Source organism: Crinia signifera, chromosome 1 (genome assembly GCF_055691185.1).
Source record: "Crinia signifera chromosome 1, ASM5569118v1, whole genome shotgun sequence".
Taxonomy (NCBI): Eukaryota; Metazoa; Chordata; class Amphibia; order Anura; family Myobatrachidae; genus Crinia; species Crinia signifera.
The window spans coordinates 374,745,861-374,769,106 of record NC_139217.1 but is presented as its reverse complement, the minus strand read 5'-3'; the positions used below and the strand labels follow the sequence as shown (position 1 = coordinate 374,769,106).

General features: G+C 45.3%; 1 protein-coding gene across 1 annotated transcript in view; it reads left to right on the top strand.

The window, feature by feature from the left end:
* Positions 1-6,411: 6,411 nt before the first annotated feature.
* Positions 6,412-23,246, top strand: part of P2RX7 (purinergic receptor P2X 7) — a 58,813-nt gene continuing 41,978 nt past the window's right edge. The window contains exons 1-6 of the mRNA XM_083151374.1: positions 6,412-6,606; positions 8,465-8,597; positions 11,963-12,034; positions 15,606-15,678; positions 16,872-16,965; positions 21,887-21,967. Of these exons, the coding sequence (XP_083007500.1) occupies positions 6,503-6,606; positions 8,465-8,597; positions 11,963-12,034; positions 15,606-15,678; positions 16,872-16,965; positions 21,887-21,967 (557 nt within the window). The 5' untranslated portion in view covers positions 6,412-6,502. The remainder of the gene's footprint in view (positions 6,607-8,464; positions 8,598-11,962; positions 12,035-15,605; positions 15,679-16,871; positions 16,966-21,886; positions 21,968-23,246) is intronic.

Sequence of the window (23,246 nt, the reverse complement as noted above, 5' to 3'; positions counted from 1 at the left end):
TCAGAGTGGGGGGGTCGCCTTTTGCAGTACCGGGACGTTTGGGCCTTATCAGGTCAGGATGCTGGGTTCTCAACGTAGTTTCCCAGGGACACAGGATCAACCTGAAAGGGACTCCTCCAAGGAGATTCCTTCCAACATCTTTACCCAGGTAGGCTCGCTTAAGACAAGCCCTTCTGGGCGCGGAGAGATCTCTCATTGAAAAGGGTGAGTGGTACCGGTACCGCGAGAGGAAAGGAAGAAGGGGTTTTACTCCATAATCTTCTTAGTGCCAAAACCGGATCAGTCTTTCCGACCCATTCTAAACTTAAAAGCTCTAAACCTGCATTTATGGGTGGATCACTTCAAAATGGAGTCTTTGAGATCAGTACCCCTAAGCCTGGAGCCAGGAGAATTCCTGGCGTCCATATATATTCAAGACGCCTATTTGCATGTTCCTATTTGCGAAGAACATCAATCTTTGCTGCGTTTCGCAAAAGGCGATCTACATCTACAGTTTCAGGCTCTACCGTTTGGGCTGGCAACAGCTCCAAGGGTATTTACAAAGATAATGGCAGTAATGGCTGCTGCACTCAGGCTTCAGGGAATTGTGATTATTCCATATCCGGACGACCTGCGTCGGCGGAGAAATTAGAGGAGAATCTGGCAACAGCGATACAATTTTTACAAAAACATGGATGGATTCTGAATCTACAGAAATCCAATCTTTGTCCTACCCAAAGGATACAATTTTTGAGAGTACTTCTAGTCACTCATCTTCACCGAGTGTTTGAGACAAAAGCCAGGGACATTTGCCTGCTAGTTCAGACTATTTTACACTCACACAGTCCATCGGTATGGCATTGCTCGAGGCTCCTAGGCATGATGGTAGCGACGTTTGAAACGCTTTAGTACGCCAGATTCCACTCCAGGCCGTTCCAATGGAACATTCTGACGTGTTGGTCGGGGAATCCCAAGACCATGAAGATAGAGACTGTTCTATTGACGGCAGACACAAGTACTTCCTTACTATGATAGACTGATGTGGAGTCTCTCCAATTGGGACGTTCTCTCCAGTCATGGGAGTGGCTGGTGGTTACTACAGATGCAAGTCTCAGAGGCTGGGGAGCTGTAGTCCTGGAGTCGAGGTTACAGGGCTTGTGGTCCAGGGAGGAAGCTTCACTACCAGTCAATGTACTAGAACTGAGGCCAGTTTAGAATGCACTAGTACAAGTGGAGAGAATGTTGAGGGGTTTACCCATTCGCATTCAATTGGACAATGCCACGACTGTGGCTTACTTGAACCATCAAGGGGGTACTCGCAGCAAGATGGCGATGGAAGAAGTCACCAAGATTTTTCCAATGGGCAGAGAACAACAGGGGTTATTCTGCTAGCTACGGTGGGACCGTAAACGGGCGGATCGGGTTTTTTTTATCTGCGCATGCGTAGCTATCACAATGCGCAGGTGCACGACCTCACACCGCTCACGGACGGGTCTCTCTGTGCGAAAAAACCTGTCCGCAAGAGTACGGTCATTGTGGGCGGCATGGGGGCGTTTTTAGGGGAGTGGCCGGAATAATGAGGGAAACTGGGTGTAAACATGGGCGTACATGGGGGTGTGCACCAAAAATGTACGGTGCTACAACCGCTCGATCGGCGAACACACCGTGCATTGTGGGCCAAAAACAGGCGGACGCCAAAGATAGCTCCAGACCACCCCTAGAGATACCGCATGAGAGCAAACGCCTGGGTCTGCTAATTAACGCTGATTACTACACCTGAATGTAATAAGCAATGCTGCAGCCTATTAAGTGAAAACCATGATTTCACTACCTGCAAGCCACACACAGCCCTCAAACACATTGGAAGCATATCTTTCTACACTTCTCTACATGTAAAGGTTGTTTTAATTTTAGGTAAGATTCATTCTAAGACCTGCTTACATATGTCAAGGTAGTTATTTTATAACCATCTACACCAATTCAGTAAGTGTTTTGGTATACTTTAAAAAGCAGGACACTCAATTCACAGAAGTCGACATGTGTCAACTTTTTCACTGTAACACCAACTTAACTTTATTTAAAAGTAAAACCAATGTGGGGACACATAGATAGTGATTAAAATGCAACATTAGAACATAATAAATATACATGTAATGAGGGTTAAAATGTTGTTTTATTAGGGTGTTTATTAAGGTACACAATTGAGTTCATAAAAAAACAATTATTTAATAACAGTTAGAATAATTAATTATTGTCTTAATTATAGTTGAAAGGCAAGATTTTTAGTGCCATATATGTGAAGGGTATGCCACCGTGCACGGACGTACGCTCACTCTCACGATCGGTGACACGCTGAGTTTTCCATTGAAAAAAGGCGAGACCCATCCGTGCACTGTGGCGTACGCTTAGATATACGCAAGATGTCGGTGGGAAACCGGACGAGACACGTCCGTATACGGTGGCGTACGCCAGTTATCGGTGGCTAAGAGGAGATCCGTCCGTGTGCGGTGGCGTACGATAAAGTGTACGCCCCTCCCCTTTGTCGGTGTTTGTGACCATCCGTATGCGGATGTTTTGTGGGCGGACTTTCGCTCACTGTCTGCGTACGGGAAACGTACTGTGAAACGGACCGTACGTACGTTCCACCGCACCAAACAGAATAAGGCCCAATGTTCCTGCCTTGTCTGCTGTGTTCATTCCAGGAGTTCAGAATGTGGAAGCGGACTTCCTCAGCAGCGAGGAACTCCTGGAAGGGGAATGGGCATTACACCCGGAAATTTTCCAAGAAATAGTATCTCGTTGGGGAATTGGATTTGATGTTGGGACTTGGATTTGATGTTGTCCAGGCACAATTACCAGGTGTCCAGGTTTTGTGCCAGGACCAGGGACCCGTTAGCATGGGCAGTGGACGTCATGACAGTGCCTTGGAATTTTGGGATGGCGTATGTTTTCCCTCCGTTTCCCATGATTGCTCGGGTCTTCAAAAGAGTGAGAGAACAGAGAGCATGTGTCATTCTGATTGCTCCGGACTGGCCAAGGAGATCCTGGTATTCAAACATTCTGAGCTTGTCGACACAGTCCTGGAGACTTCCACTCTGACCAGATCTTTTCAGACAAGGTTCGTTCCTGCACCAGGACCTTCCTCTGCTCAGTTTGACAGCTTGGCTCTTAATAACGTCATTCTGAAGAGAAAAGGATTTTCAGAGGAGTAATCCGTACCATGATTAGCGCAAGGAAACCTGTTTCAGCTGCTAATTATTACAGGGTGTGGAAAACCTACATTAGACGGTGTGAGAGACAAAAGGTTCACACGTCTAGATTTAAGGTCTCCAGGTTATTGGATTTTTTACAAGATGGATTTGCTTCAGGGCTGAGTCTTCAGTCTCTGAAAGTACAGTTGTCAGCTTTGTCTATCTTTTTTCAGAAAAAGGTGGCGTTATTACCTGAAGTTCAGACTTTTCTGCAAGGGCTTACTCGGCTAAAGCCTCCTTATAGGCAACCGGTGGTTCCTTGGGATTTATCTTTGGTGTTATCGGTTTTACAGAAGTCTCCATTTGAGCCGTTAGGGTCAGCTGACCTAAAGTTTCTTACTTGGAAACTAACCTTTTTGTTGGCTATCGCTTCTGCTAGAAGGGTCTTGGAGTTAGGAGCCTTATCTAGAAGGTCTCCGCTTTTGGTTTTCCATGAGGATAGGGCTGTGTTGAGAACAGTTCCTACGTTTTTACTTAAAGTGGTTTCATCTTTTCATTTAAATCAGGAAATTGTTATTCGAGTCTTTTCCCCTTCAGAGGGGGTCAAAAATAGGGACAAATTAAAGAATTTGGATGTGGTTCGCGCATTGCGCATCTATGTGGACAGAGTGAAAGAATTTCGTAAATCGGATCTTTTACTGGTTTTGTACGATGCACATAAAAGGATGGCCTGCTTCTAAACAGACCAGTGCTCGGTGGTTGAGGTCCGTGATTGCTTATGCTTACACTAAAGTGGGCAGACCAGTACCTTCCAGAATCAATGCTCATACCACCAGGTCGGTTGCTACCTCTTGGACGGTGCGCCACGGGGCATTCGGCAGACCAAATATGTAGGGCTGCCACTTGGTCTTCTATTCACACGTTCACAAAATTCTACAGGTTCCATGAGTTCGCGTCAGAGGATGCATCATTTGGGTGAGCAGTAATGAGAACTGCAAACCTGAGCGTACCCTCCCAAAGGACTGGCTCTTGAACGTCCCAAGGTTGAGCTGTGTCACCAGGATGAGTGAAAGAGAAAAAGGGAATTTTGTAAGAACTTACCGTTCGAATCCCTTTCTCTGATCTCATCCTGGTGACACATCGATCCCTCCCTTCACACTCAGTAAGTAATACCGTTCATGTGTAGCCATGTTCTAATGGTTATGTAAATTGATTGTGCATGTCAATATGTTCAGGCGTTGTACTGAGTTAATGTATCCTAGTGTGCTTTAGAAATTGAAGTTAAGATTGCTGGAATGCAGAAGGGAGGAGCCTGCCTCTCAATTCTTTAGCATAGGTGCCTGGCTCCTTCGGACCCCTGCTACATCCCAAGGTTGAACTGTGTCACCCGGAGAAAGGGATTTGAATGGTAAGTTCTTACAAAAATCCCTTTTTATAGCAGGGATGGGACACCTTTGGCCCTCCCAGCATGCCCTGCTACAGTTTTGCTATTTGTCCACGCTTAAACTGTTGCAGGGCATGCTGGTATGTGTAGTTTGACAACAGCCGGAGGCCTCATCGGCCATCGCACCGATGTTGATCACATATGTACTAACATATGTAATCAACATCGCAATGCGGTGATGGAGGCCCCCACAATACCTGTGATGTGGTGTGCTGGGGTCTCCGTCACATCCCCGGGCTCTCTCTGGCCGGGAAGTAGAAGCCATTTGCTCCTCCCCCTGAAGCTGGAAGGACCTCCTGCGGGCGGTGTCAAGAAGCCCATAGGCTTCTATAGGGTATCGCCATCCAATTGTGGCAGGGTTGCCTACCCGCCCGGAATGGCCGGGAGGGTTCCAAAAATTGGGTCACCCTCCCGACCCCCTGGAAAGGTGGGCAACCCTCTCGGATTCTGGGGGACCCCCGCTCCCCTCCCTAATTGCGGCTTCCTCCCCCCTGACTGCAGCATTTAAATAACCTGATCTGCCAATCTCCGGGCAGGGCTAAAGTGTCATAATCGTCGCTCTTTAGCCCCATCCCTCTACGCAGATCGGCATATGGGGTAATTTGTCTTCATGGGGGTAGGGCTTAATGATGGCACACTCTCCCAGAGAGAACCCTGGGCAACCCTGAATTATGGCGATACCCTATGTGGCGAAAATGTGGCGTCCAGGTCTCATTACTGTACATTTAAAAATGTGGTAAAACCCCCAAAAATGTCAGATCCCAGCTGGTTTATGTGGAGCTGGGAAGGGGTGTCAGAGGGTGTGGGTATGGATTGTAGGGTCGACCTAAAGATGGTCGACAATCATTAGGTCGACACCACTAGTTCGACATACTGCAAGGTCGACGTGTCTAGGTTGACTTGGCACAAGATCGACAGGTCGTTAGGTCGACACAAGCATTAGGTCAACATAGTCTAGGTCGACATGGGGTTTTTCACTGTTTTTTTTACCCAATGTCGACACAGTCAACATGGACACAGTTTTAAATGCACCGCGTCCCCTCGCATGGCTAGCTGTGCTCGCCATACTTCAGGCACACTATTTTATTCTCCCACCATGCCCTAGTGGGTGGTAGGCCATGAAATACCTCGGCACATGTCAACTAAAAAAACTGTGAAAACCCCCATGTCGACCTTTTGACTGTCGCCCTAACAACCTGTCGACCTTGTGCCATTTTGACCTAGACCCCTGTTGACCTTGCAGTATGTCGACCTAGTTGTGTTGACCTAATGACTGTCGACCAACCGACCGTATCCTGATGGTGTGGGGGCCACAGCTATACTTACAGGTAGTATCTGGTATGTTATGTTATTAGGTTGGTGGACAAGGGGAGGGGGGTAGAATTGGGGCCTCCAGAGCTTTCAGTGTACTGTGCTCCAAGATTTCTGTTGCCATCCCTGAGTCTATCTATCTGTTATCTATCTTTCTTTTTATCCTTTTTTTCTTACGCTAGTGCACACCCCAGTGTAATGTGTTTCACACACCAATGTAGGTGTCTGACTGGTTTCCAAAATAAATAATCTTACAAAGCACCTAATTGCTTCTTATACACTGTACTGACATTTTATGTACAGCGATTAGTCATCATCCAGCTCTGATACTACACTACACAGAAACATTCTGGTCAGTCCTAAATCCACACACAAGAAGACACAGGAGCTGCTGTTTGGCCTAAAGCAATGCTGTGATTGGTTAAAACTTTCTTCAGCGTGCAGCATGAGTCACTACAAGTCGCTTTCATTTCTGCAGCTGCAAGAAACAATTGCACAGTTCCCTTTCCAGTGCCCACTCCTGCGTTGGCTGTGAATCTTCTCTGCATGTCAGCAACCAGCAGCAGGACCACAGAAAATGTCCCTTTGTGAATACACCACACAAAAAGATGTTCGCATACGAAGTGTTCCACTCAGCACTTTAAAATGGGTAGTCACTTCAGGAGTTTTATTATACATGTGGTGAGTACTGAAAAAAAATACTTACTTGTGCTGCTTGTTTAAAACAATCTGCTGACTGTACAGTTCAGATGCTTTCATGAATGTGCTTGACTAATAGGATACACAATGGACGTGATTTAAAAAAATGGAAGATGACTAAAGGCCCATACACACTGGGTGACTTTGAGCTGGAAGTTGCTCAAAACAGCAGGTTTGAGCGGCTTTCAGCTCAAAGCCGCCCAGTGTGTATGCCCCGGTGCTGCTGCGCGCTCCCACATCATCGCCGGGAAAGCCGTTCATCTGCTGGTAATACCAGCAAATGAGCAGCTTTAAGGATGGCTTTGCATAGCTCTGCACTATGGAAAGCCGTTCGTCCCCCGCTGTTGGCGCCGGGCGGGGGGAGAGCCGCTCAGTGTGTATGCACTGAGCGGCTTTCCCCCTGTTATGAAAACAATTTGCACTGTCCATACATGCTGGGCAGAATCACCCAGTGTGTATGGACCTTAAGGGCCAGATGCACAAAGCTTCAAAAGTGATAAAATGGAGAGTGATAAACAACCAGCCAATCAGCTCCTGCCTGATTTTGTTCAAACACACTCATGGCAGGTAGGAGCTGATTGGCTGGCTTTTTATCACTCTCCATCAGCTTCGTGCATCTGGCCCTATGACTGATAGAGCCCTGCTATAGTTGTGAGAGATGTTTAAATAATGTTACGTTTTTATGATATGCAAGAAGTTTTTAATATATTACTTACCTCGTAGTCCTATCCTGTGTGAGTGCGTATACAGTAAAAATAGAAAGAGGTAATGTTGTCCATAGCTACCAATGAGATTCTGGCTATCATTGTCTAGGATGCAATATAGAAATGATACGGCATACAGGGCAGGCAGCGGCGGCTCATACCTTATTGGGGGAGGGGGGCTGCCTCTGGCCGCAGCGGGAGTGCTGCGATTCAGGCACCCCTCCCCCTGTCGCCGCCGCTGCTGCCTCCCATCCCAGTCCCGGCGCCTGTGTGCTGTGATGATTGACAGGCGCCGGGACTGGCGCATGCGCAGTACACAGTGAAGCCAGAGCAGTCTCACAGACTGCATCCGGCTTCACTACAGTGGCGGATTTTACCTGGGGCATAGGTAGAAACCGCCACTGCAGGGCAGGGATGCCGTTTGGGGTGCACGGCTCTGGCGCCCTGTCAACTTTCGGCTAGCTACACCACTGGTCATCACAGCCGGGTGTAGGGGCTACATTGGAAGGGGGCTGTATGCAACGGGACCCAGGAGACTTGCTTACTTTCCTGGCCATGCACCTGCATTAATTTACCTGTAGACTTCAAGAGGAAACTAAGCACATACAGAGTAAAGCTGCCTACACACGGGGAGATATGCTGAGGGTTCTGAGCGATGCTAGATTGCTCAGCACACACGATGTGTCAGAGTCTGTCAGGGCCCGTTTTCTCTGGTGAGAACACTGGCCCTGCCTGGCGATTAACTAGGCTTATCCAGCATGCTGGTTGTAAATCATTGGGCGACAGCCACGCATGGGGCCGTGCATCGCTATCAATATGGCCATGACACACAGAGCAATGTACAAGCATTTTCTAAGCAATCTAGTGAGATCACTTAGAAAATGCCCTGAAATTGCCCCGTGTGTAGGTCCCATAAGTACCTATATATACTGTGTGGTAGATCTATTAAATCTTTGAAAACAGACAAATCAGATTCTATCATTTCTCTATTGCATCAGCTTCTTATATTTTTATTATAATCCTAAATATTCTATTTCTGTGTATGCAAATAATGTTACCAATTTATTCTGTATTTTATTGTATTATATTCCCTGACCTTAAAGCTTTTCTAATTTTTTTCTAATTTCATTTTCCAGTGTTATACTGGTTAGCGAGAAACGCTACCAGAAAAAAGATTCTATTATCAGTTCGGTTCACACAAAGGTGAAAGGAGTTTTGGATGCTGATTCAAGGATCTGGGACTCTGCTGAATACACAATGCCGGCCCTAGTAAGTCACATTGTACAAATCAGTTACTTTTACCTTTGCATCATTTATTAATGATGTTTTTATTAAAAACCATCAATGTCAACACAGTCCACATGAGCACGGTGCCAATTAACATAACGTATGATACATGATTTTGCGCTGCACATGGCATTAAGAGAAGTTGCAAGCCTGAGCAAACTGGTCTAGCAATTGCACCAGCAAATACCTAGAGAAGCAAGAACTGGGAAGTGCATTGTAACATAGGCCCATTAGTGTAAAGGTGCCCAAACACGGTCCAAGGGTGCTGTGTGGTGCGATGCGGTGCACGCTCCCGTGGGCATCCCAATGCACACCACATAAAGTCTGTGCAGCCTGTGCTTTTTGAACTAGGTTCGGATCGCATCACACGTGATTTGCGTGCAATGCGATCTAGTTCAAAACGCACGAAAATATTGTACCATGTATGGGCTACTTTAGGATATGCTTGTGCCATTGGGAGCATACTGGCAGGGGATAAAGTTAGGGGGAATGGGGTGGAACTCTGGGGCAGATTTATTAAGCTCAGTGAAGTGATAAAGTGTCTGGTCTTTATCATCGGCCAATCAGCTCCTACCTGTCATTTTTCAAACCAAGCCTGTAACTTCACTGTTAGGAGCTGATTGGCCTGGTGATAAAGTACCAGCCACATTATCACTTCACCGAGCTTAATAAATCTGCCCCTGAGTTCCTCCACCTCTAATAGTAGGGGGAACTGAGTTCCACCTCTGCCACAGCCCTGAACAGTAATTCCAGCAGAGGTAATTCCAGTCCCAGAGACTTCTTCTGGCACAGCGTATGAGATGTCATGCCGTCACCCCAGCGGAAGTGAAGAAGGGCCACTAACAGGAGCAGGCTCTGTGCTTGCTGACGACAGGGTGAGAGGGGGCTGGAGGGACACAGAGGTGTGGAAGCTGCTAGAGGGTCACAGGGCATGAAGCTTCTGAGGGACATGGAGAGTGAGCTGCTGGACTGACAGAGACAGATGTGTATAAGCAGCGCAACTGTGTACATTATGGGGGTTATTCTGGATTACTCCTTCTGGCAAATTCCTTCTAAAATGGACAAAACCACATGCACTGCAGGTGTGGTAGATGTAACATATGCAGAGAGAGTTAGATTTGGGTCGGGTTTTACTTAAAAATTAGATCTATATTCCAGCAGCCAGTATTTTTTCCCTGCACAGAAACAAAATAACTCACCCAAATCTAATATTCTTTGCACATGTTACTTCTGCCCCCCTGCAGTGCACATGGTTTTGTCCATCTAAGAAGGAATTTGCCAGAAGCAGTAAATCAGAATAACCCCCTATGTGTATATGATTGTTCTACTGTGTGTTATAATTTTAATTGGCATTACTATTGTGTGACCACACCCCATCCTTGTGGGACCATTATTCCTTTATGGGAGGTACGGCAGAAATTCCCTGGCACTGGTTTAGGGAGGGGTTGGGTACTTGTGTAGTTTAATGGTGGCAGCATGGCGCCGTGCGTCTGAGTCCCCTTGCGGGGGCTCGGTGGCTCGCCACTCTATCTAAAATCAACTCCATGCCAACATGGATAGTGGGGGTATGAACTATCCATGTTGGCATGGAGTTAAGTGAGTTTATTTTAGATAGTTGTGGCGAGCGTAGAACCCGGAAGTAGCACGGCGCCAGTACCAGGTGTTGATTTTTGGGACAAGTACCAGGGGTTGATATTTGGGGAAAGCAGTTCCACCACCTCTCCAGGACCACTTTAAGCCATACTGGGACATAAAAAGGGCTGGCAAACACCGGTACTGTAAGGGGGAGGTGTGGTTAGGTCCCCCTCTTTCAAAAATATTAAAAAAAGCATCGGATAACAGTAGCTGATGGTTGGATAAAGCAGTTGCTGCTGCAGCAGTCTCCCCAGCCTGAAGTGTTAGCATCCACTGCTGCCTGTTACAGGTATGCCCCTCCAGCAGGCCCAGTTTGGGTAATGAGTACACACCCCCATTCTTTCAGCACCACTAGACATAAACACATATGTGCCTGAGAAAGATGTATAATTTACAGGTGGTCAGGGGTAGGTGCAAATAGTGCATGATAAAGGATGACGGATGAAAATTGTTTCTTTTTGGCTGTTTTCAAATGCACATCTGACTGATTTCTTCATTCTTGGGCATATATTAGGCTTTTCTACCTGTGTTTAAGCAAATATTTTTGTTTTGTATTATCGTACATGAATAACATAGATATTTTTTTGATGCATTGAAGATGCATTAAGTGTTAATGACTCCTAATAGAAAATGATTGTATTCCAAGTGACCAAGTGATTAATACCATGTTGCAAGTGTATGTGACTATGGAGGTTATTCTGATTCACTCGGAAAGGCACAATCACTCTCTAATGGACAAAACTATATTCACTGCAGGTGGGGCTGATGCAACATGTGCAGAGATTTAGATTTGGGTGTTTTATTGTTTCTGTGCAGGGTAAATACTGGCTGCTTTATTTTTACACAGCAATATAAATATCAGTTTGAAGTACACCCCCCACCCAAATCTAACTCTCTCTCGGCACATATTACATCAGCCCCACCTGCAGTGCATATGGTTTTGTCCTTTAGAGAGTGATTGTGCCTTTCAGAGTGAATCAGAATAACCCCCTATACCGGAAATTAACCAACCTGCACACTTATTCTGTTAGTTGCAGCTTGGCATTAGCACACATAAGGGTGTATTTACTATGGTGGGAGTTTTATTGAAGATGGTATGTTGCTAAGGGCAACCAATCAGATTCTATCTGTTATCTTCTAAAGGGTGCTAAATAAATAAGAAGTAGATTCGGATTGATTTCCATCTTCAATAGAACTCCCATCGTAGTAAATAAACCCCATATTCTACAAACTATGGCATTTTGGCCCTGATACTTGTTGGTTTGGTAAGCTGCAAAGATCGCAGCTTGCCAAGTGCCACCACGGCCAAATCCCCTCATTTACGTGTAAGGGGATGTGTAACGAGGACACATCCTCTCGCATGTCTCCTCTGCAGGAGAAATCATTTGGCATTCCCATGAGCGACCCCCGTCCTCGTCACCATCTGCCCCCGCCCGGATCCTTGCGAACAGCTCGGCAACTATGCAAGTCACCGAAGCTGTTCATAAAGGGGAGCTGCACATGCACATCATATACCATGCGCATGCATAGAGCCCCGAACATCAGAATTAATTAGAACCACCCCCTTTGTGTCTATAATTTGAGGGTGCAATTGCAGTCAGTTTAGCCTATGAATATTTTCTGGAAGCGGGTAACATTTGCCAAACGTAGATTCATTTTGTTCATTGTTTACTTTTACTTTAATAATGTAGCATCATGTTCACTTTTCACAGAGTGGGTCCTCCTTTTTTGTTGTAACTAATATGATAAAAACAGAAAATCAAGCACAAGGCCTTTGCCCAGAGGTAAGACCAATTTAATGAATGCTTTTCGATATATTTTCCTTGAATAATAAGGATAAGGGTCTGGACTTTACATGTACTCCAGGATATATGAGCACACTACAGACTAGCACATGCAAAACTAGCATGGCTGCATGTCACACCCATATGACTCACTACATTGGGGTGATGCCATGAATTAGGCCTCCATTTCTCATCCTGCTGGGGGTGATCCAGGTGACAATGCCACAGGCGAGGCCGTGTCTGATTGTGTAAGCCAGGTTTCTGTAATGGCCAGCAGGTTGAAGTTGTGAGAGACGAAGAGGTCGTGGATGGATATTAATTTGTTGCAAACAGAGCGGTCATTCAATAGGGCACATTTGGTGGTGGGAGGCATGTGATATTTATGAGACTAGCTGAATTTCTATAAGGCTTAGAAACAGGTAAATCTGAGTGGGACAGGTGGTTGGGGCCTGGGTTTGGTGATATGTCACCAGCAAATAAAATCAGAAAGGAGAGATAGATATAGGTCAGGGTTGCCGACTTTGAAGAAATCCTCTCCGGGAGAAGCCCGGAGAGGAATCTTACAGTACTCGTTTTGGGGGCGGGGCTTAACTGTGACGTCATTAAGCCCCGCCCCCATTACAAGAAATAGTCGAAATAACAGTTATCCATGGAGGGGGCGGGGCTAAAACGTCACGATTGTGCCGTTTTAGCTCCGCCCCCTCCCCTGAGACCCGCGGATTGCGGCATATAAATGCCGCAATCGGGGGGCTCAGTGGGGGTCCCCCTGATTCCGGGAGGGTTGCCCACCCTTCCGGGGGCCGGGAGGAAGGACCCGATTTTCGGGAGACTCCCGCAAATTCCGGGAGGGTCGGCAACCCTGATATAGGTGGATGTTTGTGGTTTTTTTATATTGGTGGTGAGATGTGGATGTGAAAGTACATGTAGAGAAGTAAGTAAAGAGCTCATGAGTGTTTATAACAGGGGAGTGTATAATAGAAGAGGCAATGTGCACAGGTTAGAATTCCATGTAATGAAATGAGAAGTAGCAGTTTTGTGAGCATGATGTGATTGTGTATTTGTTAGAGAAAGAGCTCATTAGAAAGGATATGTATAGTAAAGATGTGTAGTAAGTATTGTATTTACCTTGCTTGATGTTGTTCAATGTTTTTCAACTTTTTTACTGTTCTTTCATTCCCACTTTCTTTCATTCCCACTTTGTAATTTCTCACTTAGGGCGGGATGTATTAATATACATCGCCACCCTTCGCCATGCCCCTGCTGCGATGCCAGCGCATATGTACTAACATATGCAGCTGGCATTGCGGTGTGATGATGGAGCCCCCCCGCGATACCTGTAATGTGGTCTGCGGGGGGTCTCCGTCACCTCCCGGGTGCCTGCTTCTCCCCTGCAGCCGGGACAGCCCCCGGCGCCTCCCCCCCCCCCCCCTGCATCCGGAAGGAAGTCCGGCTGCGTTGCTAGGGGGAGGAAGGGCTTACCTTCCGGGGTCCGGGAGGACGTAAAGTAGAAAGTTGTTGTGCGCTGGATGTATATGTTAAATGGACATAGTATTGCTATGTGAAATCACTATCAGACACTCTTTGACTGAATTAAGTAATAATGCCATGTCATCTAGATTGAATACTGTGTCCAGTTTTGGAGGTCATATCTCCATAAGGAAATAAACACATTAGACAGTGTGCAAAGAATGGCAACTCAAATTATACATGGCCAACATCACAAAACTTACCCATGAAGACTAAAAAAACTCAGTATGTATAGTTTGGAGCAGAGAAGGTAAAGGGGGGACATGATAGAGACTTTCAACTATATCAACAGTTTTATCAAGGTCCATGAAGGAAACATTCCTCAAAGGAAGAGGAGTATAAGAACACAAAGACATACATTGAAACTAGAGGATGGGAGGTTCATGGGAAATCTGAGGAAAAAATACTTCACTAAAAGGGTAGTGGACAAGTATAATAGTCTCCCATCTGGATTCTATGGGCTGCATCCGAAGCAGCCCATAGAGGCATCCCAGAGGGAGGTAATACCTCCCAATGGGACTGGCTTGGGTTACTTGCCGGTTATGTAGGGTACACACCAGGACGACCCGCTCACGATGCACATCGTGAGCGGGTCGCCAGTGTCTCGTCCGACCCGCTCACGGTGACGCGGGGGGGGGGGATGACCCGCTCACGATGTGCACCGTGAGCGGGTCCGATCCAATGGCGACCCGCACCCGGCTGTATGGTCGTCATTGAGATCCTACCTGCAGCAGGTAGGATCTCAATGACGACCGACCGACCCGCGGGACCGCGCATCGGATCGGTATCGGTCCACACCAGGACAGAAAAGGGCCCAATCACCACACAATCTACATCCAATTGGTCGGAATTGGATCTAGATTGAGGGGATCGGGCCCTAGTCGTCCTGGTGTGTACCCAGCATTAGACTACCAATAGGCTAAGAAAGTAGAACAATGTAAATATGGATGAGATAGACATAATGGCATATATTCAATGCCGTGGGCGAGCGGTGACTGCGAGCAGGACTTTTTGCACGCAGTCACCGCTCACCCTGTCAGTATTCAACTGACCCCCCCTCATTCGCAAATTCCCCCTCGCTCCGTTTTTTGAGCGAGGGGGAATTTGCGAATGTGCCTCCAAAAGCTGCGAGAGCCGAGGCTAATTACAGCGAGTTTGCTGCACTAGCCGCGGCTCTCGCAGTTTAGGGGAATCCTCGCAGTTCTGTGACTGCGAGGATTCCCCCGGAACGTTGCATAGTGCGAGCGGCCGGCGCGGGGGTTAAACTGCGAGGATCACTGGTTTTCTGTGATCCTCGCAGTTTAACCCCCTTGCCGGCCGCTCGCACCGGCATTGAATACTGCACAATGATATCCTTACAAAGAAATAAGGATCAAATAGGGTTCGGGTAACAATATGGAAAAAAGAGGGGAAGACTATATGGGCCAAATACTTCTTTTCTGCTATAAAATTATATGGCTACTACAGTCAGGTAAGAAACCTGAAAAATATAGGCAGTTTACAAATAGGTGCTGTAAAGTTTGGGGCACAGCATTAGATTTATATGGAGATTAATCTGCATCCCCACTATAGATTTAGGTACCAAGCTATTATGTGTCATGGCTGGTGGGCTGATTTATATATTTGCAGACATATTCTGAATTGTCTGTTTTTGAATTGTATATAACATTAGCATTTTTAATAAATTAGCAAAAATCTCCCAAAAAGCTTTTTCAAGTTGCCATTACGGGGTATTGTGTGTAGTATTTTCAGGGTAAAAAATTATTTATTCCATTTTGTAACATAATAAAATGTGGAAAAAGTGAAGCGCTGTGAATACTTTTCATATGCACTGTATGCTGAACTCCTGCAATAATGCAAAATAAGTAATCTTTTATATAATTTCTCTTAATTACACCGAAAACTTTGTTTTTGGCTATGTAAGAATTTACTATTAAAACTTAAGACTTGTTTTTTTACAGGATTGATACTTCTCTTTATGCAATGTGCAGCGGAAGTGCCTGCTACAGTACTTGCATGTCTAATTATATTCGCTTCTTTGTAGTTTCCAAGCCCAAAAACAATTTGCTCCCGTGATGATATCTGTAAGAAAGGTCACGCCGATCCACAAAGTAATGGTATGTTCCCTCTTTGTTCTTTAATAATATAACTGCTGGAATTTAAGCTTACACTAGGGCCCTTATTCAGATCTCATCGCAGTACAAATTTGTTCTCAAAATGGGCAAAATCATATGCACTGCAGGTGGGGCAAATGTAACATGTATAGAGAGTTAGATTTGGGTGAGTTATTTTGTTTTCTGTGCAGGGTAAATACTGGCTGCATTATTTTTACACTGCAATTTAGATTTCAATTTCAACACACCCCACCCAAATTTAACTCTCATGTTACATCTGCCCCACCTGCAGTGCAGATGGTTTTCCCCATTGTGAGAGCAAATTTGTACTGCAATCAGATCTGAATAAGGGCCTAGGTGTGGTGATATTTTATTTATGTGTTTATTTGTGAATTCAGGGTATTTATTTTTTGGGTGGGATATTACATCAATTTTTTTTGAAAGAAAACTATTATTTTTAAAAACAATAATGACATATAATTTCTTAAATATATCCAGTGCCGCATTGTATTTGTTATCTTGGGTACATACTGTATCTCCCAACTGTTTAGGTGCCTGTTCTGCCACCTAACAGGCCAGGACTGTCAATGTGTGCTGGAGACTGGTGCCACTTCAGTGGCATGCATACCAATATCAGGTGTGGCCAAAATTTATGTAAGCACTTTCATATATCATTCAAATTTGGTTGTCTGTTTTTTTTTAAATCAGAAACTTTATTTTACATTTTTGTTTACATTATATCATACAGAAATCATCTACTAGATTTCTCAGGGAATTATTTAAAATTGTATGGATTTTTTAATGACAAGATTCTATGACTATGATATGCACAATAATGACCATGTCAAAGGATGAGATGTAATACCCACCGAGCTCGGTGGCCATGCAGGATGCCGCCCGATCACTGAGTTTTTTTTTGTTTATTAAAGGGGCAATTATTTACAAGGCAAAACCATGCCTTGTAAGTGATTGCCCCTTCATAGAACGTCTGGATTCCATCTGGTCCAAAATTGACATAACCCACCGCCATATCTATTGGTATTCTGACTGCATACCCTATACTGGTATAGTAGAACACCATTACTTTTGATGTCAGCTGCATAAGCACAGGGAGAGAAATAATATGGCAATATAATGGTATTACTGTTTGTCTATAAAAATCATGGTGTGTAACTTTTGAAATCTGTGTCCTATAGGAATTCAAACTGGGAAATGTATTCCATACAACGCTACATTTAAAACCTGTGAAATCAGAGCATGGTGTCCTGTAGAGTCCAAAAGTACTCCAGAGTAAGTTCTCCACTGGAAATGTCTGGTCTGATCTAAACCCTATAGATTAGATTCATGCGACGAGTTTCCAAAGCGGCCGACTATCGGCGTTTAAATGTAAAACCAGGCTATTGTGTAATGACTGCTGTTGCTGGTTTAACCCTTTGTTGCTGTGAGCAATTCTCAAAATATCCACTAAAAATGCCAGTGACTGTTCTTGTCGTATAAATAAATACATATACAGCTGTCAATTGAGGTTTAGTTAAATACTGCACCCAAAAAAAGAACAGTCGATGTGAGCGGTGCTGGCATATTTACCGGATATTTCGCAGATCTCTCACAGCAGCGTTGCCACTCAAATGAGTAATACATTTTTTTTTTTAAAGTTTGCTTGGCAAGTTTCATACCTATTTTAACAAATTCCCTTGGCACTCAAAGGGTTAAGTTCTGCAGTCAAAGCTGCCAACAAGCAGTGGTTTTGGAAACATTTGCTACCAAGAAGGCTCGAGCACTTGCTGAAATATAGTCACAATAGTCCATGTTGTGTACTGTACTTCTCAGTGACAATAGCATCTCTGTGCCTGGGAAATAATTCATTCCTGCATCTTCTTTCCACGACTTTCTAGATTGCCCCGACTTTATAAATACTACATTTCTTAGGGAGAAGCTGAACGTTTCTTTCCTCTGACCTCTTTATCTATTCATTACATATCTTCCACATCTCTTCCTGCCCATAAAATGCATGAAAATGATTTTATGTTGGCAGAATTATTAGTTTTGTAATAAAGGGACAATCACTGTGTATTCAACTTTAAAACTTCATCTAAACTTGACCTTAGCCTCCTACCTCAGTGCCTACTAAATAAAATGTAATAATAATAATGTTGACACAGATGAAATGTTGACATGTTGAGACTGTCAACTATGTGTTTTTTTTTTACAATAAGTCTATCCCTAATAACTTATCACTTATCCTAGCCCTGAACTGTAACTCTAAAAGTAACCCTAACACAAATGTGGACATTTTAACAATGTCGACTTTGCCTGTCAACAATTTCCAGGTGTCAACATTTAGGATTTAGACATTCACTCCTGTCAACATAACTATTGACATTATGTCATCATCATGAATGTTGCCATTGTAAGCGTTAACACAGTGACTGCATAACCCATGCATAAACATAAATGGAAACTTTCTGCTCTTTGGCCCTAAATAAATGATGGAATGAGACTTGGGGCGAAATGTAATAGGGTGCGATTTTTGGACGAGTTCCAAACTCGCCAGAAATCGCACCTTTAAAAATCGCGTTTTTTGCCGCGAATTCGCATATGTAATGAGATGCGAATTAGCGGAAAAAATGCGATTTGCCGCGATTTGCCGCGATTTTTAGTCATGAAAATGTGCGCATTTTCAGTCATGAAAATGTGCGCATTTTCATAAATGCGATTTTGTGGAAAAAAAAAAATAAAAAAAAAAAAAACGGCGTGGGGTCCCCCCTCCTAAGCATAACCAGCCCCGGGCTCATTGAGCCGGACCTGGTTCCAAAAATACGGGGGGACAAAAAGCATAGGGGTCCCCCGTATTTCTGAAACCAGCCCCGGACTCTTGGACCGGTCCTGGTTCCAAAAATACAGGGGACAAAAAATCTGGGGGTCCCCCGTATTTTGAAACCAGCACCGGGCTCCAACAGCCCGCGGTGTCATGCCACAGCCGGGGGACACTTTTTATACAAGGTCCCCCGGCCAAAACATGAGCACCGTGGCTGGTCAGCCTTGGACGGGGTACCTGGAGGAGTGGGGACCCCCCCAATAAAGGGGTCCCCCCCAGGCTTCACCCGTCCAGGGCTGAAGCCCGGGGCTGTCACCGGCGTCCGTGGCCAGTGGACGCCGGCCTGATAGGGTTAAATCCATCATACATATCATTACATTGCTTTTTACCGGCGAACTACAAGTGCCAGCAGACCTCCCCCGCATGCTGGGACTTGGAGAACCACAAGTCCCAGCATGCGGGGCATTAATGGGCCCGCTGGGACTTGTAGTCCACCTGTAAAAAGAATGTTTATAAAAAACACACACACAGAGAAGTAAAAGTTTATTACACACACACACCTCACTTTTACACCAGCGTTACTTACCATTCCTGGATCCAGCGCTGGTCTGGCTGCTTTACAGCCGGCTCCCCCCGAACTGACAGGCAGCGGGGAGAACCGGCTTTCTCCGTTGCTTCTAACAGCTTCTGTAGCGCTGTCCGAGTGCTACAGAGGCTGAGAGCGTGATTGGCTGAGCTACAGTATGCGTCTCCATGGAGACGCATAGCTCAGCCAATCAGGACTGAGCTATGCGTCTCCATGGAGACGCATACTGTAGCTCAGCCAATCACGCTCTCAGCCTCTGTAGCACTCGGACAGCGCTACAGAAGCTGTTAGAAGCAACGGAGAAAGCCGGTTCTCCCCGCTGCCTGTCAGTTCGGGGGGAGCCGGCTGTAAAGCAGCCAGACCAGCGCTGGATCCAGGAATGGTAAGTAACGCTGGTGTAAAAGTGAGGTGTGTGTGTGTAATAAACTTTTACTTCTCTGTGTGTGTGTTTTTTATAAACATTCTTTTTACAGGTGGACTACAAGTCCCAGCGGGCCCATTAATGCCCCGCATGCTGGGACTTGTGGTTCTCCAAGTCCCAGCATGCGGGGGAGGTCTGCTGGCACTTGTAGTTCGCCGGTAAAAAGCAATGTAATGATATGTATGATGGATTTAACCCTATCAGGCCGGCGTCCACTGGCCACGGACGCCGGTGACAGCCCCGGGCTTCAGCCCTGGACGGGTGAAGCCTGGGGGGGGGGGGACCCCTTTATTGGGGGGGTCCCCACTCCTCCAGGTACCCCGTCCAAGGCTGACCAGCCACGGTGCTCATGTTTTGGCCGGGGGACCTTGTATAAAAAGTGTCCCCCGGCTGTGGCATGACACCGCGGGCTGTTGGAGCCCGGTGCTGGTTTCAAAATACGGGGGACCCCTATGCTTTTTGTCCCCCCGTATTTTTGGAACCAGGTCCGGCTCAATGAGCCCGGGGCTGGTTATGCTTAGGAGGGGGGACCCCACGCCGTTTTTTTTTTATAAAAACACTTTTACACATTTTTATTAACAGAACCATGCACAGATCTCAATGATCTGTGCATGGTTCTGTCAAATTCGCCTGTCAGAACCTGGTCTATTTTTTTTGCGATTTTTGGTAACATTTACCAAAAATCGCACCCTATTACATTTGCGAGTTGTATACTTTATAATGGGAAAACATCTGCGAATTGAAATGTGACTAAAAATCGCACTTCTAAAAGATTTTCAACCTATTAAATGTGCGATTTTCGGAAAATGTGCGATTTCGGCCGTTTTTGACCAAAAATCGCACATGTCTAAAAAATCGCACCCTATTACATTTCGCCCTAGGTGTTGGTTTAAATAAACCCTTTTATTTGTTTCACACAGAGGCCCTTATTCTGGTTGGTGCGGCCAGAGCCGCACACGGTGCTCTGGCCGCACAAACCAATCCCCGCCCACGAGACGGATCGCCACGGCCGTCCGTACACGGACGGCTGGCGATCCGCATAAAAATGGTGGAGGCGTACGCCTCCACCATGGTGGGAGCTGCCCCCTGCATTCGATGGTCGTCGACCATCGAAGGCAGGTCCGCACGCCACAGCAGCTCCCGCAAGCTGAGACCACACGGACAATCGTCCGTGTGCTAGCTTGTATGGGGGCTGAGAGCTGACATCCGGCGACGTCAGCTTTCCGCCCCCATGAGTTGCGTCATACCCTCATTACCATGCATACGCCCCGCGTTTGCATGGGAACGCCCATGAAACGCGGGGCGTACACATAGGGAAATGAGGGTATGAAGCCCCTCACGCCCCTATACGCCCCCTTTGTGGCGGACGAAATACGTCTGCGGCGAAGGGGGCTGCACATGCGCAGATTGACCTCTGCGCATGTGCAGAATAAAAACATCGGCGGTACGGCCGCACGCGGGCCGTACCGTCCGAATTAGAATAAGGGCCAATGTGTTTAATAGAACACTATCACAAAGTGCAATAAAACTAATCTAGGAGAAATGTTCTGAAGGGTATACTCCTATAATACCCTTCAGAACATTTCTCCTTGATTAGTTTTATTGCACATTTTGATAGTGTTCTATTAAACACATTGTGTGAAACAAATAAAAGGGTTTATTTAAACCAACACCTAGTCTCATTCAATCATTTATTTAGGGCCAAAGAGCAGAAAGTTTCCATTTATTGCTCACTACCACAGGCTGATCACCTGTTATTTCGTAGCAGCTAACCCCGCACAGACGCACTTAGGATAATATTCTAGTTCATTCTTTCTGACAAAATCCTTCTTAGATGGACAAAACCATGTGCACTTCAGGGGGGCAGATGTAACATGTGCAGAGAGAATTAGATTTGGGTGAGTTTTTTGTTTCTGTGCAGGGAAAATACTGACTGCATGATTTTACACTGCAATATAGATCTCACTTTGAAGAAAAACCCCACCCAAATCTAATTCTCTCTGCACAAGTTACATCTGCCCCACCCACAGTGCACATGGTTTTGTCCATCTAAGAAGGATTTTGTCAGAAAGAATGAACTAGAATAACCCCCTTAGTGCGCAGTTTCACAAAACCCATCCATAACCATGCATATATGTTGTAAAATGTGGCCGTACGTTCCTGAATAAACGTGCTCCATGGACACCAGCTATAATAGGAACCAGTCTTAAAATGCTCACTCTCTTACTGTGGCTGGGCCATGACTTCCTGTGCTTCCCATGTTTCACCTGCTTCTCTGTTAAAGGACAAAAATGTCTTTGGGTTTTGTGCTGCGCCTCTGTGTTATATTTTACTCCACATCTTGCCATATTCCATGCACAGTAACTTTTCATGTGCTTGCTTTTAGCCCCGCCATTTTGGGAAGTGCAGAAAACTTGACAGTTTTGATAAAAAACAACATTCATTTTGCTGCCTTCAATTATACAACGTAAGTACTGCAGATTGTCAATGTACTGTAAGGCTGGCAATACTCCTGCCAATTGTCCCAATTTTCATGGGACAGTCACAACTTGTTTGTGCCTCTCCAACATCCCACCCATGGGCAGCAGTGTCCTGCGGTGGCATTTGGGAATCCCTCTGTCACCCGCTGCTTTGCTAAGTGCAGCAGCGGTGAATAAACACTGTGTACATGTACACAGCATCTAATTACAGTGAGAGAGGCTCAGGGGGCATGCTAGTGGGTGAAAGTGGCAAAAACAGGGGCATGGCCTCGAGGGAAGTGCCGCGATCATAGGCCAAGCCCCCTGACAGCGAGGCATGCAAATTTGCCCCTCCTGCACGTGAAGCAAAGGTTGGGAGGTATGTGTTAGGTGATTGTCTTTTTGTTAATTGTAGTTTTATTGACATTAATTTTTGCTCTGTATGGGAAACAATGATCCAACTAGAAATGTACTTATTATGTTGTTCCGTGTCTTACATTTGTATCTTGATGTTATATAGTGTGGCGAGCGCCACATGCCACACCATCCTGTGTGTGGACACAGGATGCAACAATAGCAGCACCTAACTAGTGGAACAATGTTCTTTAGCGTTCAATGTTCTTTAGCCCCGCCCCCCCCCCCCCTCCGATTCCGATCTGATGCATGGTCCCATGCGGATAGGAGCCAGAGATCACAAAACCCGCACTATAGTTGTATCAAATCCATCAGGGCTTACTTGGATCGCATACGAGATACATCATATGCAAAAGGTCTGCCCCAAATAAGAAGGGGGAGTGTTCTTGGAAACCAACACAGGACAGTGTATTATTAAGGAGAAACATATCCAGAGAGTGGGGGGAACATCAGCACTAAATATAGTATATATATATATATATATATATATATATATATATATATATATATATATATATATATATATATATTCCATATGGACTGGCTAGAAACCAATCTACCACTTGGGGAAGCTACAGTATATAGAGAATGTACCATTCTCTACTAGAAAAGCTATATCTCAATGTTTTAAAAATACTCCATGGTAGAAGGACCGTATTCTTCTCAATGACCTTCCGATCTCTCTTGAGTAACAATTTTCATATGACCTGGAATAGCACAAATATTGTACTTTTCTTTCTTTTTCTTTTTGATACAATAATTTTGAAATGTTTATTTTCACTTTGTAATACATAAAAAATATATAATGTATACAAAATATTGCAAGAGAGCATGTATAAAATCCTAAAATAACATCACTTAAATGTAGACATG